The sequence below is a fragment of the Spermophilus citellus genome (assembly GCF_964194105.1).
Source record: "Spermophilus citellus genome assembly, chromosome: 8".
In the NCBI taxonomy this organism is placed as follows: Eukaryota; Metazoa; Chordata; class Mammalia; order Rodentia; family Sciuridae; genus Spermophilus; species Spermophilus citellus.
Genome location: NC_138189.1, coordinates 2,365,618 through 2,378,682, shown reverse-complemented (window position 1 = coordinate 2,378,682; position 13,065 = coordinate 2,365,618). Strand labels below are relative to the sequence as shown.

The 13,065-nt window shown below is 42.3% G+C and overlaps 1 protein-coding gene across 2 annotated transcripts in view; it reads right to left on the bottom strand.

Moving 5' to 3' along the window:
- HTT (huntingtin) overlaps nucleotides 1-13,065 on the bottom strand; it is a 145,896-nt gene that overhangs the window by 96,315 nt on the left and 36,516 nt on the right. For both annotated transcript variants that reach the window (XR_014023355.1, XM_081304714.1), the window contains exons 4-6: nucleotides 8,756-8,815; nucleotides 8,282-8,361; nucleotides 6,108-6,246 (exon numbers count right to left, since the gene is read on the bottom strand). Coding sequence is in view for 1 of the 2 variants with exons in the window: in XM_081304714.1 (XP_081160840.1) it covers nucleotides 6,108-6,246; nucleotides 8,282-8,361; nucleotides 8,756-8,815 (279 nt within the window). In the remaining variant the exon portion in view is untranslated. The remainder of the gene's footprint in view (nucleotides 1-6,107; nucleotides 6,247-8,281; nucleotides 8,362-8,755; nucleotides 8,816-13,065) is intronic.

Here is a 13,065-nt window from a genome sequence, read left to right as displayed (position 1 = left end):
AAGTTACTTAAGAATATTCATTCACATAGGCTGGGATTGCAGCTCAGTGGTAGAGCACTCACCTAGCATGTGTGAAGCACTGGGTTCGATCCTCAGCACCACATAAAAATAAATGTATAAAATGAAGATTATAAAAAAAAGAATATCCATTCCCAGAGCTAGGTGTGACACAATGGAAGAGCCTAGCATGTATGAAGCCCTGGGTTCCATTCCCAGCACCACCAAAAACAACAACAACAAAACTCATTTTGCTCTCAGGAATGACAGCTCAGCACTGGGTCTGCATGGAGTCCAACTGATCCTGAGCAGGGATTCATCAGGGCAATACCCAGGCAAACAGCATAGATGCATCCACTAGCAGTGGATTATAAGGGTCTCCTCAAAAGTGAGGTTGCATAAACTGGTTCTCAGAGGCTTATCAAGCTTCAGTGACTTCTGGATTAGACTCTAGGACTTGAGAAGCAAAGGACTAGTCTCCCACCATGGAAACCCCTAATAGTATGTAGCCTGCCATTTCCCCCTGGACATCATGTAGAGAATCCATCAACTCTGACAAACATTTTTAGCTGCAAGACAAGATATTGACATCTTAAAAGAACTCCTTTGAAAACGTGCACATGCACATTATTGAAAAAGTAAACTAACAATCATTCTACATTAATCCAAATTTCTAAGCACAAGGAACACTAAGCACTATTATGAATAGCCAGTCCACTGTGAAACTAAACAGTTTTGGATAAGACATAATAAAATCTAAAATAAATAAATAAATAAAATCTGACCTGAGAGCTCCAAGGGGACTTCTAACAACTAAACCTCTACAATCCCAAGAACATTCTAGCTGAAAGGAGGTGTTAAACTAGGCTTAAGTAATTCTCAGAATAGTGGAAGGGTATGTGCTACATGGAGGGCTCCACTTTTCAAAACGCATCCATGACATATTTCCTAGAGTACTTCAAAAGGGAAAAGATGCATAAATCATTAAACTTTAGAGTCAAGAGTATTTAGGATCCTCAGCACCACATAAAAATAAATAAAATAAATAAAGATGGTGGGTCCATCTTAAAAAAAAAAAAAAGAATACTTAGGGACTGGAAATGGCAATTACAACTACAATGTGATATCAGAATAATCAGTGTTCAGAACTAAATGACTGCCAGAGAGCGCTTACTTTGCATGTGAGGCACTGGGTTCAATCCTTAGCACCACATTAAAAATAAACAAATAAAATGAATAAATTCTGTCCATCTACAACTACAAAAAAAAAAGGAAAGGCTTTTAAAAGAAAGAACGAAAGAACCAAAGAACGAAAGAAAGAAAGAAAGAAAGAAAGAAAGAAAGAAAGAAAGAAAGAAAGAAAGAAAGAGAGAACTAACTGAATGCCAGGCACAGTGGTGCATGCCTATAATCCTAGCAGCCCGAGAGACTAAGGCAGAAGGATCCAGGAGGAAGATTTGAGTTCAAAGCCAGCCTCAGCAAAAATGAGGCGCTAAGCAATCGTGAGACCCTGCCTCTACATAAAATATAAAATAGGGCTGGGGATGGTGCTCAGTAGTTGAGTGCCCCTGAATACAATCCCTGGTACCCCCCCCCAAAAAAAATAAACTAAACTACTGACAACTGCCGTACAGAGCACCTGGAATAAACTGTGACCGCTGAGGAGGGCAGCTCAGTGGTATCCACTGCAGCTAAATGTGCCCTGCAACCCTAGCAACTCCACCTCCAGGGAGCCCCAACAGAAAATGACACATGTGCTCCAAAAACATGTAAGAATGCTAACAGCAGTGTAGGCGGATGCGAGAAATAACACAAACGTCCAGTTACAACAAAATGGACAAGCTGAGGCTCATGCACACAACAGAATGCCCACACCTAGGAAACCACTCGAACTGCTAACACACACGACAACACAGCAGACTCTCAAGCTGAACGTGCACAGAGGAGATGGACAAAAAGAACACATGCTATATAAAATTTATATATAAATATATAAATTCTGCATATATAGAATTTAAAAACAGACTCACTCTGGCATTAGAAGCCAGGACTATCTCTGAGGAGAAAGGAAAGAAACAGGGAGAAAGCACAGGGGGTTTCCAGTATGCATATAAGATTCTGTTTTCTGACCTGGGTGCTGGCTACTATTAAGTTCATTTTGTAATTATTCATCAAGGGCTACACTTATTGATTTGCACACTGTTCTACTTTTACTTTGTATATCCAGGGGTAAAAAATCCAAAGTCAAGAACTCTGAGTATTTGGTAATCCTGAGAGTAAAAATGCACCCACCACAGCCTAGGAGACTTCTGATCTAACATGAACCTCCACTACCCAGAAACCCCACAAGAATCAAGTAAAGAAGTTTTTTAAAGAATACATTTATAAGGGCAGAAAGAAGAGCACAGGTGCCAACAATCTTTAGAAGGTAGAAAGTAACAAGTGGTAACTGGCTGACCCAGAACATAGGAAGAAGGTCAGACACAAGCTTTTCTGGAGGTTGAGTGGAAAGTTATGAAGGCTCCCCAAAAAAGCAAGTGCACACTGTCAGGAAGAATTTGATACAGGCATTTTGAAACATATCCTCCATCCTAGAACAAGAGTCACCTCACAGTCACTCTGACTCAGCCTGACCTAAATAATATTCCATCATAATGCAAAGAAAGGAAATTGCTATCTGGGGCTGGAATCATGAAAATACCTGGTTCATCATGGAATAGTGACCACCTCGAAGAATAGAGGTAATGACTACAAGGACTCTTCCCTAGCAATGGCGTAACTGCAAAAGTTCCCCCTTCCCTCAGGTCTCTATAACTACTCCAGATGGGTCTCAGTCTCCACTGGGCCCTCCTCTGCTGGTCTGTCCCAAATAAACCTGTGTTGCTATTGATCCGCCTCCTCTCTATTTCCTTCATTCAGTTCTTTCCTTATACATCCAAGAAACAGAACTCCAAGAGAAGCCAGAAGCAATGGCATACTGTGATCCCAGTGACTCAAGAGGCTGAGGCAGGAGGATCACAAGTTCAAAGACAGCCCCAGCAATTCAGTAAGACCCTGACTCTAAATGAAATATGAAAAGGGCTGAGGATGTGGCTCAGTGGTTAAGTGCTCCTGGTGCACCCGCCCAGCAAACGTAAAGGAATCTCCTAGAATTTAAAGACATATTTCCAAATTAAAGGCCTACCAAGTACCCAGCAACCCACCTCCCCAAAATGAAAAGCTTTCAAAGATTAAGGCATCAGGTCAGGGAACTTCCCATAACCATGCTGTGGACTGCAAGACGATAGGACAAAGACTTCACATTCCTGAGGAAAAATGACTTCCATTCCAAAATGCTATACCCAACCAAGAGAGATAAAGGCATTTATAGGAATGAAAAATATTCCTCCCATTCATCCCTCTAAGGAAGCTACTAGAGGATGTGCTCTACCAAAACAGGGGAGATAAAGACATGGCATCCATGGCTCAATCACAAGTGCCACACACACTCACACAAAAAATAGATATGCCATCCAAGTATCAGGCATCAATAAGAGAGCAGTAAGGCAATTTCCAGGGCAAAGACAGGCCCAAGAACTGATCTGGCAACAGACTTAATGAGCATCTATCCAGACTAAGGAAAGCTGAGAAATCTAAGACAAGTGTACTGAGGTAAAAAGGATCCAATAAACTACCTATCATGTAGAAAGCTGTACTGAGATGCATCTTACAAAGCCATCAGAAGGTGTAAAATGATGTAAATGGCCAGTGAATATAAGTGAAAAAGAAGCAACTACTGGGGCTGGGATTGTGGCTCAGCGGTAGAGTGCTCGCCTAGCATGTGCAGGGCCCTGGGTTCAATCCTTAGCACCACAAAAAAATAATAACTGAATGGAATAAAGGTACTGTGTCCAACTACAACTAAAAAAATAAATATTAAAAAAAAAGAAGCAACTACTAACTCTAGAAAAACAAAAAGCTGTACAAAGAGATATAATCATACCTAACCAGCTGTGACTATTTACTTGGACATAATAATGTATACACTGAATACTGATATAATGTTAGTAAAAAGAGAGGAGAAGGATTAGGACTAAATTCATCTCTTCTAAAGTAAAAAGTGTCTAAAATTTTAAAATCCAAAAATAACAGTCTAAGCATGTTGTTTAGAAATGCGGAGGTAAGGGGCTGGGGATGTGGCTCAAGTGGTAGCGCGCTCGCCTGGCATGCGTGCGGCCTGGGTTCGATCCTCAGCACCACATACCAACAAAGATATTGTGTCCGCCAATAACTAAAAAATAAATATTAAAAAATTCTCTCTCTCTCTCTCTCTCTCTCCTCTCACTCTATCTTTAAAAAAAAAAAAAAAAAAAAGAAAAAGAAATGCGGAGGTAAACACCAGAAGAAACAAAGAGTTGTGGCTGCCTCTGAGACACAGGATTAGGAGAAGTAGAGGGACTAGTGTCTTTATTTATTTATAATCCTTTTAATAATCCTGGATTATGTTTTTTGAACAAACATAAATGGGTAAAGGGACAGGGGAATAAATAGGAAGAAGTTAAATCAGTAGCAACTCTATATAAAAACAAACAACAACAACAAAAAGGTTAGCATCATCTTACTTAAATGGTAAACTAAGTTATAGGATTAGAAGAACTACCAAAATATCCACCATCTGCCTGGTTTCTTTGCCCTGTCAGAGTTATCCAAGAGGTGATTGTCCACAAGAGGACCCCCATGACTGGTGGGCACACTGGGGATGTGCAGTTCTCAAGTCCTGAGACTTCCCAGGAGCATCTGCCCCCAACCCAAAGAGGGAGAATAAAATAACAGCAGTGGTAGCTACCATTGAGCATAATTCAATTACTAAATTCTTTATATTCATAATCTCCCTTCATTATTTCAAAAGCCTATGAAACTGGTTTTTAATATTACCTTAGTATTAACAAGAAAACTTCAAAGGGGGGTACTGGAAATGAAACTTTAACAAATTATGTTGTTGCATGTATGAATATGTAACAACAAATCCCACTATTATGTATAGCTATAATGAATCAATTTTAAAAATTAAAAAAAAAAAAAAAAAAAAAACTTCAAAAGCTCAGAGAAGGGGCTGGGTATGTGGCTCAAGCGGTAGCGCGCTCGCCTGGCATGCGTGCGGCCCGGGTTCAATCCTCAGCACCACATACAAACAAAGATGTTGTGTCTGCCAAAAACTAAAAAATAAAAATCAAAAAATTCTCTCTCTCTCTCTTAAAAAAAAAAAAAAAAAAAAAAAAAAGCTCAGAAAAAAACCACGAGAAGTTGAATAATTTACCCAAGGTCACACAGCTAATGACAGCAGTCTCAGCTAACACCTGAGCACTTCCTAGAGGCCTGGTCCTATACTATATTCCACATGCATACAGTTCCTGCACTCCCAGAATGGCCTTCATGTCCTGCTTTTCAGAAGAGTACAGGGACAAGTGAAGAGCTATTGGGTAATTTGTGTAAAGGGAAAGAGATGGTCAACAGGGCAGAATTCTAGTTCCAGTCTAATCCCCAGAGCAGTGCTCTCACCTCTGCATTCCATGACCTCCCTGGAAGACAACTCAATCCCAGGACTTGACCACAAAAATGGAGAAGGCCTAAAATCCTGCAATCTGCAAAACGTGTGACATAATCACAACCTCCGGATGTTATGAAGGAAATACTAAAGCAGGACTTAGGTTGCTTGTTAGGATAAAGCATAAACAGGAAGCCAAGTAAGCCCTGGCAGCTGCTGGGCACTCATACATTCACAGGGCACACAGCAAGCTCTCCTACCTGCAAACTTGGTATCATCCGTTTCTTTCCTCAGCTAGGTTAAGGAGCCAATTCAGTATGCCAAAAAACAATCTGCTCTAGAAAAATACCTTTGGAATTTATCTATAGGCCATCTCCCTATTCAACTCTTCACCCCGTGATAGGAAAGTAAGAGTGAAAAAAAGCTTTTGGGGTGCCTCAAAATGACACAAATGGTGGTAGCTGAATTAGGAAGCATAATACAACCAAGAAATCCTCTCAAGTGACAGCCTGTCCAAAAATCCTGAGCCCTGAAAGACTCCTTCCCTGTGTCATTAGCACATGTGTGCCCAGAGGTGCAATCAGACCTTGATTTCATTGTCATTTGCAAAGTTGCCAAAAGAAGCCATGATTTTGGGAACAGCTGCAGCCAAGGTTTCCTGTACTGATTCCTCAGGTCTCTTGCTTGTTCGAGTCAGGCATGGCAGGAGGTTCACCAGGTAAGGCCTGTGTACACAAAATAATGTGTCATTATTCAGGTGTTCTCTAACAAGAAATAGAAGCAATCAGTTCCCTGTTAGCAAAAACCCAGTTTTATCAGCAAAATGGTCCTTAATGGAGATTATACAAAGCTCAGCTAAAGGAACAGGAAGTCTAACCACAGATGAGGTTCAACTGTCCTCCATCTTTCCCATGGTCACAAAGGACTATAAGAAGCTAGGTTTTGGGCAGGGGATGTGGCTCAAGCGGTAGCGCGCTCGCCTGGCATGCGGGCGGCCCGGGTTCGATCCTCAGCACCACATACCAACAAAGATGTTGAGTCCGCCGAGAACTAAAAAATAAATATTAAAAAAAAAATTCTCTCTCTCTCTCCTCTCTAACTCTCTCCTCTCTCACTCTCTCTTTAAAAAAAAAAAAAAAAAAAAAAAGAAGCTAGGTTTAAAAATCATTTGCAATAGATTACAATAGTTGTTAAAATACCATGAGTTTTAACTGGAAAACAATCAATAGTATAAACAAACACTGAAAACAAAAATTTTTAGAAGTAATTATTTTTTTTCTTGCAATACTGGGGACTGAACTGTGGGCTGCTCAACCACTGAACTACACCTCAGCCCTTTCCATTTTATATTTTGAGACAGGGTCTTGCTAAGTTCCCAGGCTGGTCTCAAACTTATAATCCTCCTGCCTTGGCCTCCCAAGTTAAAGATGGGCATCAACTTGCCCTGCTGAATAAAGCTTTCTTGAAATAGGAGCATGACAAACTTGAAATAATTATTCAAACTAAATGAGGGCTTCAAGATATGGTCTGGCCCTCTAGAGGGAAAAACAGAACATGTAAGGTATAAGGAGTGAGTCACAGAACTGACAGATAAGGCTAGAAAACTTCACTGAACAGATTCTTGGCCACGAGGGGTAGAAGATGCCCAGGTGCCTGCAGGGGCGTGGCTGCGACAGGCAGTATGCAGTGCCAGAGCACTGAGGCAGGGACTTCTAAACAGAAACAGCAGGGGACTCTGGGGATATATAAGACAACCTGACTTGATGGAAGAACTAAAACCAGGCCAGTGAGTCAACACTGTAATGACAGGGCCAGTGGGGGCCACACTGTCTAGGCCAGGGTGAGGACTCTGGATTTTATCTGAACAGCACTGGGCAATGAGTAAAAGAGTTTCACAAAAGAAATGTTAGCACAATTTTGTATTTTTAAGATCACTTTTGGTTGCTATGTGGTGAAACTGCAATGCATTGCTTCAGAAATACAACAAAATAATTTCAAAATAAAGATAGCTGGGTTTAGAGAGTAGCTCAGTGGTACAGCATGTTTAGCAGGCCCCAGGCCCTGGACAAAATGGACAGTAAAAGGAAAAGGATTTTGTAAAAAGAAATGTCCTTATTGACTGTACCTCTGCAGCCACATGAGATTCTTACTGAAACTCAACCTCGATGAAATATATCATTGTTCCTATTAACGGTGGGAGTTTAGGCCACTCTATAGTCACCCAGGGTGAAGCCAAGGGTCTCCGGGACATCTGAAGGTCTTGTGGGTTAAGGAGAAGAAATGACAAAAGTGGTGCTTGTGCTCTCTCAATCAACTATCAGAACTGTTTCACTGGTCAGGACGTCACGCACAGTTTAACGCCCATCTTTGAATCCACAAAACAGACAAAGCCTACTTTTCTATGACTCTTACACTTGGTAACAATGAGGTTGGTGAGCAACTACTATGTGCAGATCCCATCACTGGTTTGGGACTGCAGCAGAGAACAGATGGGAAGACCACTGCTACCCTAGACCACATACCTCTTAATTCTCTCTTGAGGAAGGATGGGACAGGAAACCAAGAGTGTACTACTATAGCATGCAAGAACAAGCTGGCCAATTGCTGACTGCAATTTAGAGGTGCAGAAGTGGGCCATTTCAGAGAGACTGGAAAGGGAGACCTCTGAAGAAGGGTCACGTGAGCTGGGACAACAGATCAGCAAAAGCTAGCCACCCACCAAAAATAGTGACAAACATAACCCAGAGAGGTACAACTTACCTGCATTTCTGAGGCCGAACCAGGTGAGCCAGCTCTGCAAATCTCCACAGGGCAGCACGCAGGCTTCGAGAGGCACCATTCTGCATGGGTTTAAGGAGGGACATGCTACATTTAAGAGCCACATGTACTAGTCACCAAGAGGGCTGCATATAAGCAAAGCATACACTTTCATTGTTACTTTCCGTGTTTAAAGAAAAGGCCAGATAGATGTGTAAAACTTTTGGTAACTGCTTCTAAGATTCTGAGGTCCAGTGGGCTTCAATTATAAAAATATCAAAAACCAAATTGCCATTTTAAAGTCCTATCTCATCTAACAAAAATTAAGAGTAAGCTTTTGGACAATAAAATCTACCTTACCAAACAATATTTCCTCCTAACAATTTTACTTATTAACTAAAATATAAAAATTCACATAATCCTGCTCAGAACAGTGAAATAGTACCATCTTTTTAAGAATGGAAAGTAAGGGCTCACCTTTTTAATTTCTTTATAGAGTTCTAACTGTAGCCTTGGAAGATTAGAATCCATCAAAGCCTACAAGGAAACACAAAGAGATTTGCTCATAGAAGACAGTCCATTTACAGTTCTAAACAAAGCTAAAAGCAACCAAAATTTTAATTTGGGGACAATGTAAAATATAATAAGAACTACATTAGGAAGCTATTCACTAAGAAGCAAATTCATGCCAGGCGTGCTGGTGCTTGCCTGTAATCCGCCTGTAATCCCAGCAGCTCAGGAGACTGAGGCAGGAGGATCTTGAGTTCAAAGCCAGCTCTCAACAACTTAGTGAGGCCCTAAGAAACTCAGCGAGACCCTGTCTCTAAATAAAATACAAAAAAGGGCTGGGGATGTGGCTCAGTGATTAAGCACCCCTGGGTGCAATCTCTGGTACTAAAAAACAAACAAAAAAAAAAAAGCAAATTCACACAGGACATTACTGAAAACACTAGATATACTACATAATATCAAAACTAAAATAAATCAAAGTTCTCACAGTTCTCACAGGAAACCTTCATTCTTTACATTCTGTCAGATAACAACAGCCCAGGTGATGGGCACCCTGGGAAGTTTGCAGGGATGGGGGGCTGAGGGCATGCTGTAGGATCTCAGCCCCTCGCTGTGGTGGGAAACAGTTTCTGGAACAGAAACATCCTTCCTGCAGGCCTGGCCTCCTCACTTGCTGGCTGGGATGTTCATTGGCCCCCAACCCCAGTGCCAACAAGGAGCCTCATGGTCCTCGCAGCTCATTTCTTACGAGTCCCTGCTCACTTCAGGACAAAACCAGCAATTATGTCCACGTGCCCACTTGAACCTCTAACCATGGCTGATGGCATGAAGTCCCAAACAGAGAAGGGCTGCCCCACCCTCACCCTGGAAACCTTCTCTTCTAAAATGGCACTGCAAATGCTGGCCTACTGAGAGTCGAGACTGGAACAAGCCCTTTCTCACAGTGCTGCAGAGCGCCTCATGTCCAGTGACAAAGCTGGTCCTAGTGGGGTTCACCCACTAGGCCAGCAAACTTGACATTCAAAAGCAGGGGCACACTTTAGGAGACTGATTCTGAAGTATTACAATGGCTCAGAAACTTTAAAATCCTGATTCCACTGACGCAGGAAACTTTACAATCCCGATTCTACTGTCGCAGTTCATTCTGGAAGTCTTTAAATGAGCAAACCAAACTAGACAAATATATTAAAACACAATTTCTCAAACTAATCAGAAGCCTTAGCAAAGCTTGAGTTAGCTTCATAAATGCTTTGTAACCCAATATCAAACTTATAACAAGAAAAAACTAAATTCAACTCTCCTCAGAGCAGTGATGCAGCCCACCTGTGCTTCATCCTCCATCACACCTGCTTCCATGCTCATGGCCAGACCCAGCCCACAGCCTGGCTGCCTCCTGGTCCTGGCCCCAGTGCCACCACCGGAGCTTGGGCCCTATTCTTCTGGACTGTGCAGGCAAGGATCCTTGTTTGGTTCTCTCTACCAGGCCTCTCTCTACTCCTCACCAGGTCCTGCTTCCAACACAAAGCCCTACTCTGGCCAGGCACAATGGCACAAGCTGGCAAATCCCAGTAGCTCAGGAGGATTGCAAGTTCAAAGCCAGCCTCAGCAATTTAACCAGGCCCTAAAGGAACTTAGCAAGATACTGTCTCTAAATTATTAAAAAAAAAAAAAAAAAAAAAGGCTGAGGATATGGCTCAGTGGTTAAGCATCCCTGGTTCAATAACTGGTACCAAAAAACCAAATGCCCTCCACTGACTGTGTCAAAGATCTTCAAGAGCTCCTCATTCCCCATCAAAGTATGAACTCCTGGAACTGACCCTTCAGGGGCCCCACTCTCCACAGCATGAGAAGAGTCCATCCTCCTTCTGAGGGAAGGACACTGCACAGGGGAAGAAGGTCCTTACTGCCTCCAAGAGGTCCCTCTTCTCCCTAGACAGAGAGCATCACTCTGCCTTCTGACTATCTGGTGTTTTGCTCAGTCCTTGTAAATACGGACTTCATACCACATATCACGTTACTTCTGGACACACATGCTTCACTGACAGGCTATGTCAGACCCCAATACATTTTCTACAGAAATGACAAGCAAAATGTTCCAAAGTTCTTAGGCTACAATCTGATCCTTAGGAAATGTATACAACAATTCTCAAGAGGAGACAAAGGTCCAGGATCTGACTGGTAGGTGACCATTCCTGCATTCCTGCCCATCCCTCAGACCTGCCTGGGGCCACCTATATTCTCCCAGCCTGCCCTTCCTCTGCCACAGTAAAAGCAAGTCTAGCTGGACCCTGACCCCACTTTGTGCCATGGGAACCTGATGACTACAGTATTTTAGAAGGCAGAAATCTGAGAAGCCAACTTTAAGCAAAAGGAAGAGAATAAGAGAGACTGAGCTTATCTTATGTTCAGAGGTGTACCACAAGAATCTGGAATCTCTGCACTGGGAGACTGAAACTAGAAGAAAGAATGGAAAAGAAGAGAGGCAAAAAGAAGCGGAACCTAAAGCTACAAGCCAGGGCTCTTGCTTGCAGACATCAAGTCACTGTAACCAGCAGTTCTGGCAGTAGACTCTAAGCAAGACAGTCTTAAAATGGAACAGTGCCCAGGGCTGGGGTTGTAGCTCAGTGATAGAGCGCTTGCCTCGCATGTGTAAAGCACTGGTTCAATCCTCAGCACCACATTAAAAAAAAAAGTTAAAAAAAAAATATATATATATATATATATATATATATATATATATATATCCATCTACAATTAAAAAATAATATTTTAAAAAAATGGAATGGAGCCCATGTGTGCAGTAACCAGTACCAGAGCAATCTGGGGTCATTCTGTTCTGTTCCCCTAGCCCCCGACTTGCATGAATAAGGGAACCTGCAACAGCCCTCTTTTAAGGTTTTCTAACCCTGAGGATCACAGACCAAGAATTCAAATATCAGGAAAAGCCCAGCTGGTCCTGCCAGTGGGAAAAATTAAAAAAAGAAAAGAAAAGAAACCAAGGGTATCTAGGCCTGGAGAAGCAAACAGAACTCAAACAGGACATCTGCAAACATGTTGTGGAACACCACCTGCAAAAGGGTGACACAGTACCATGCACACAGAACTGGTGAAACTTACCATCAGGCCATCATAAGAGGCAAGGGGCAAGCACAGGCACAAAGAGCAGGTGCAGGGGGAAGGCACAGTGACTACTAGAGACAACAGAGGGATCTCCCAAAGCCTGCCTGGGAAATGGGAGCCAGAACCCAGGCTACAGAGAAGCCACATCCTGACCACAAAAAGCTGAGCTAGCCAAGAGACCGTATGCAGCCAGGTGGGAATGATTCCTGGGGCAGCAGAATTCCACGGATCCATGCAACATGTAACACAAGACAGAAAGCAATGCCTTCCACCTCGCTGGGGAATAGTGTGAGAATTTCATTACTCATAAGAATACTTACCACCTTGAGGATCCAGTATGTGGCAGTTCACGTTCACACACACACACACACACACACACACACACACACTCCTATACTCACTACAAAAACTCTGTCTGCTCCCATTTATATATGAATACATAGACTAGTGTAACTCCACATCATATACTACAATAATAGGAATTATACCCCACGTATGTATGATATGTCAAAATACATTCCACTGTCATGTACAAAGAAGGAAATACTATTCTGGATGTATTGGGTTAAATGTTAGAAGAGTCTTGCCTGTGTGCTTTGATGTGACTACACAAAGTGTGAGATCACACTTGGAACTGCTGACAGCTATGTTGTCAGTTATACTCTTTCCAACTAAGCAACTAGTGATTTTTTAAGTATAACGGTTGTTCCATTAGGAAGTGGCAGAGCAAAGATCTAATGCAGATCTCTCTGTGCTCTCAGCCTGGCAACAATGCTCAGTACCTTGACAGGAATAACAGGGTGACAACCCTTCCTCAGGAAGGCAGGACCACGAGGGAAAGGAGAGGATAACTATTTGGCAAAAGTAAAATTTACTCTGCAAAAAAAGACTCTGAAGAGATCAAGGAACAGCTCTACTCAAAGATCCTAATGGGAAAGGAAATGACTGTGAAAGCTGGAGTTCCTGGTTCCATTCAAGCAAGTATTACTTGCAAGACAGTCTTCCAGGACAGAGAAGAGATGGCACCTCTTCTCAAAGTCCTTTCTAAATGCTGGGTAAAGAAAAAAGAGGAAGAACTACCAATGAGCAAGGATTCCTGCAAAGAGGGGAACAAGAAACATGCTCTTCCTCACCATCATCAGGCAGCAGCTTTTGGA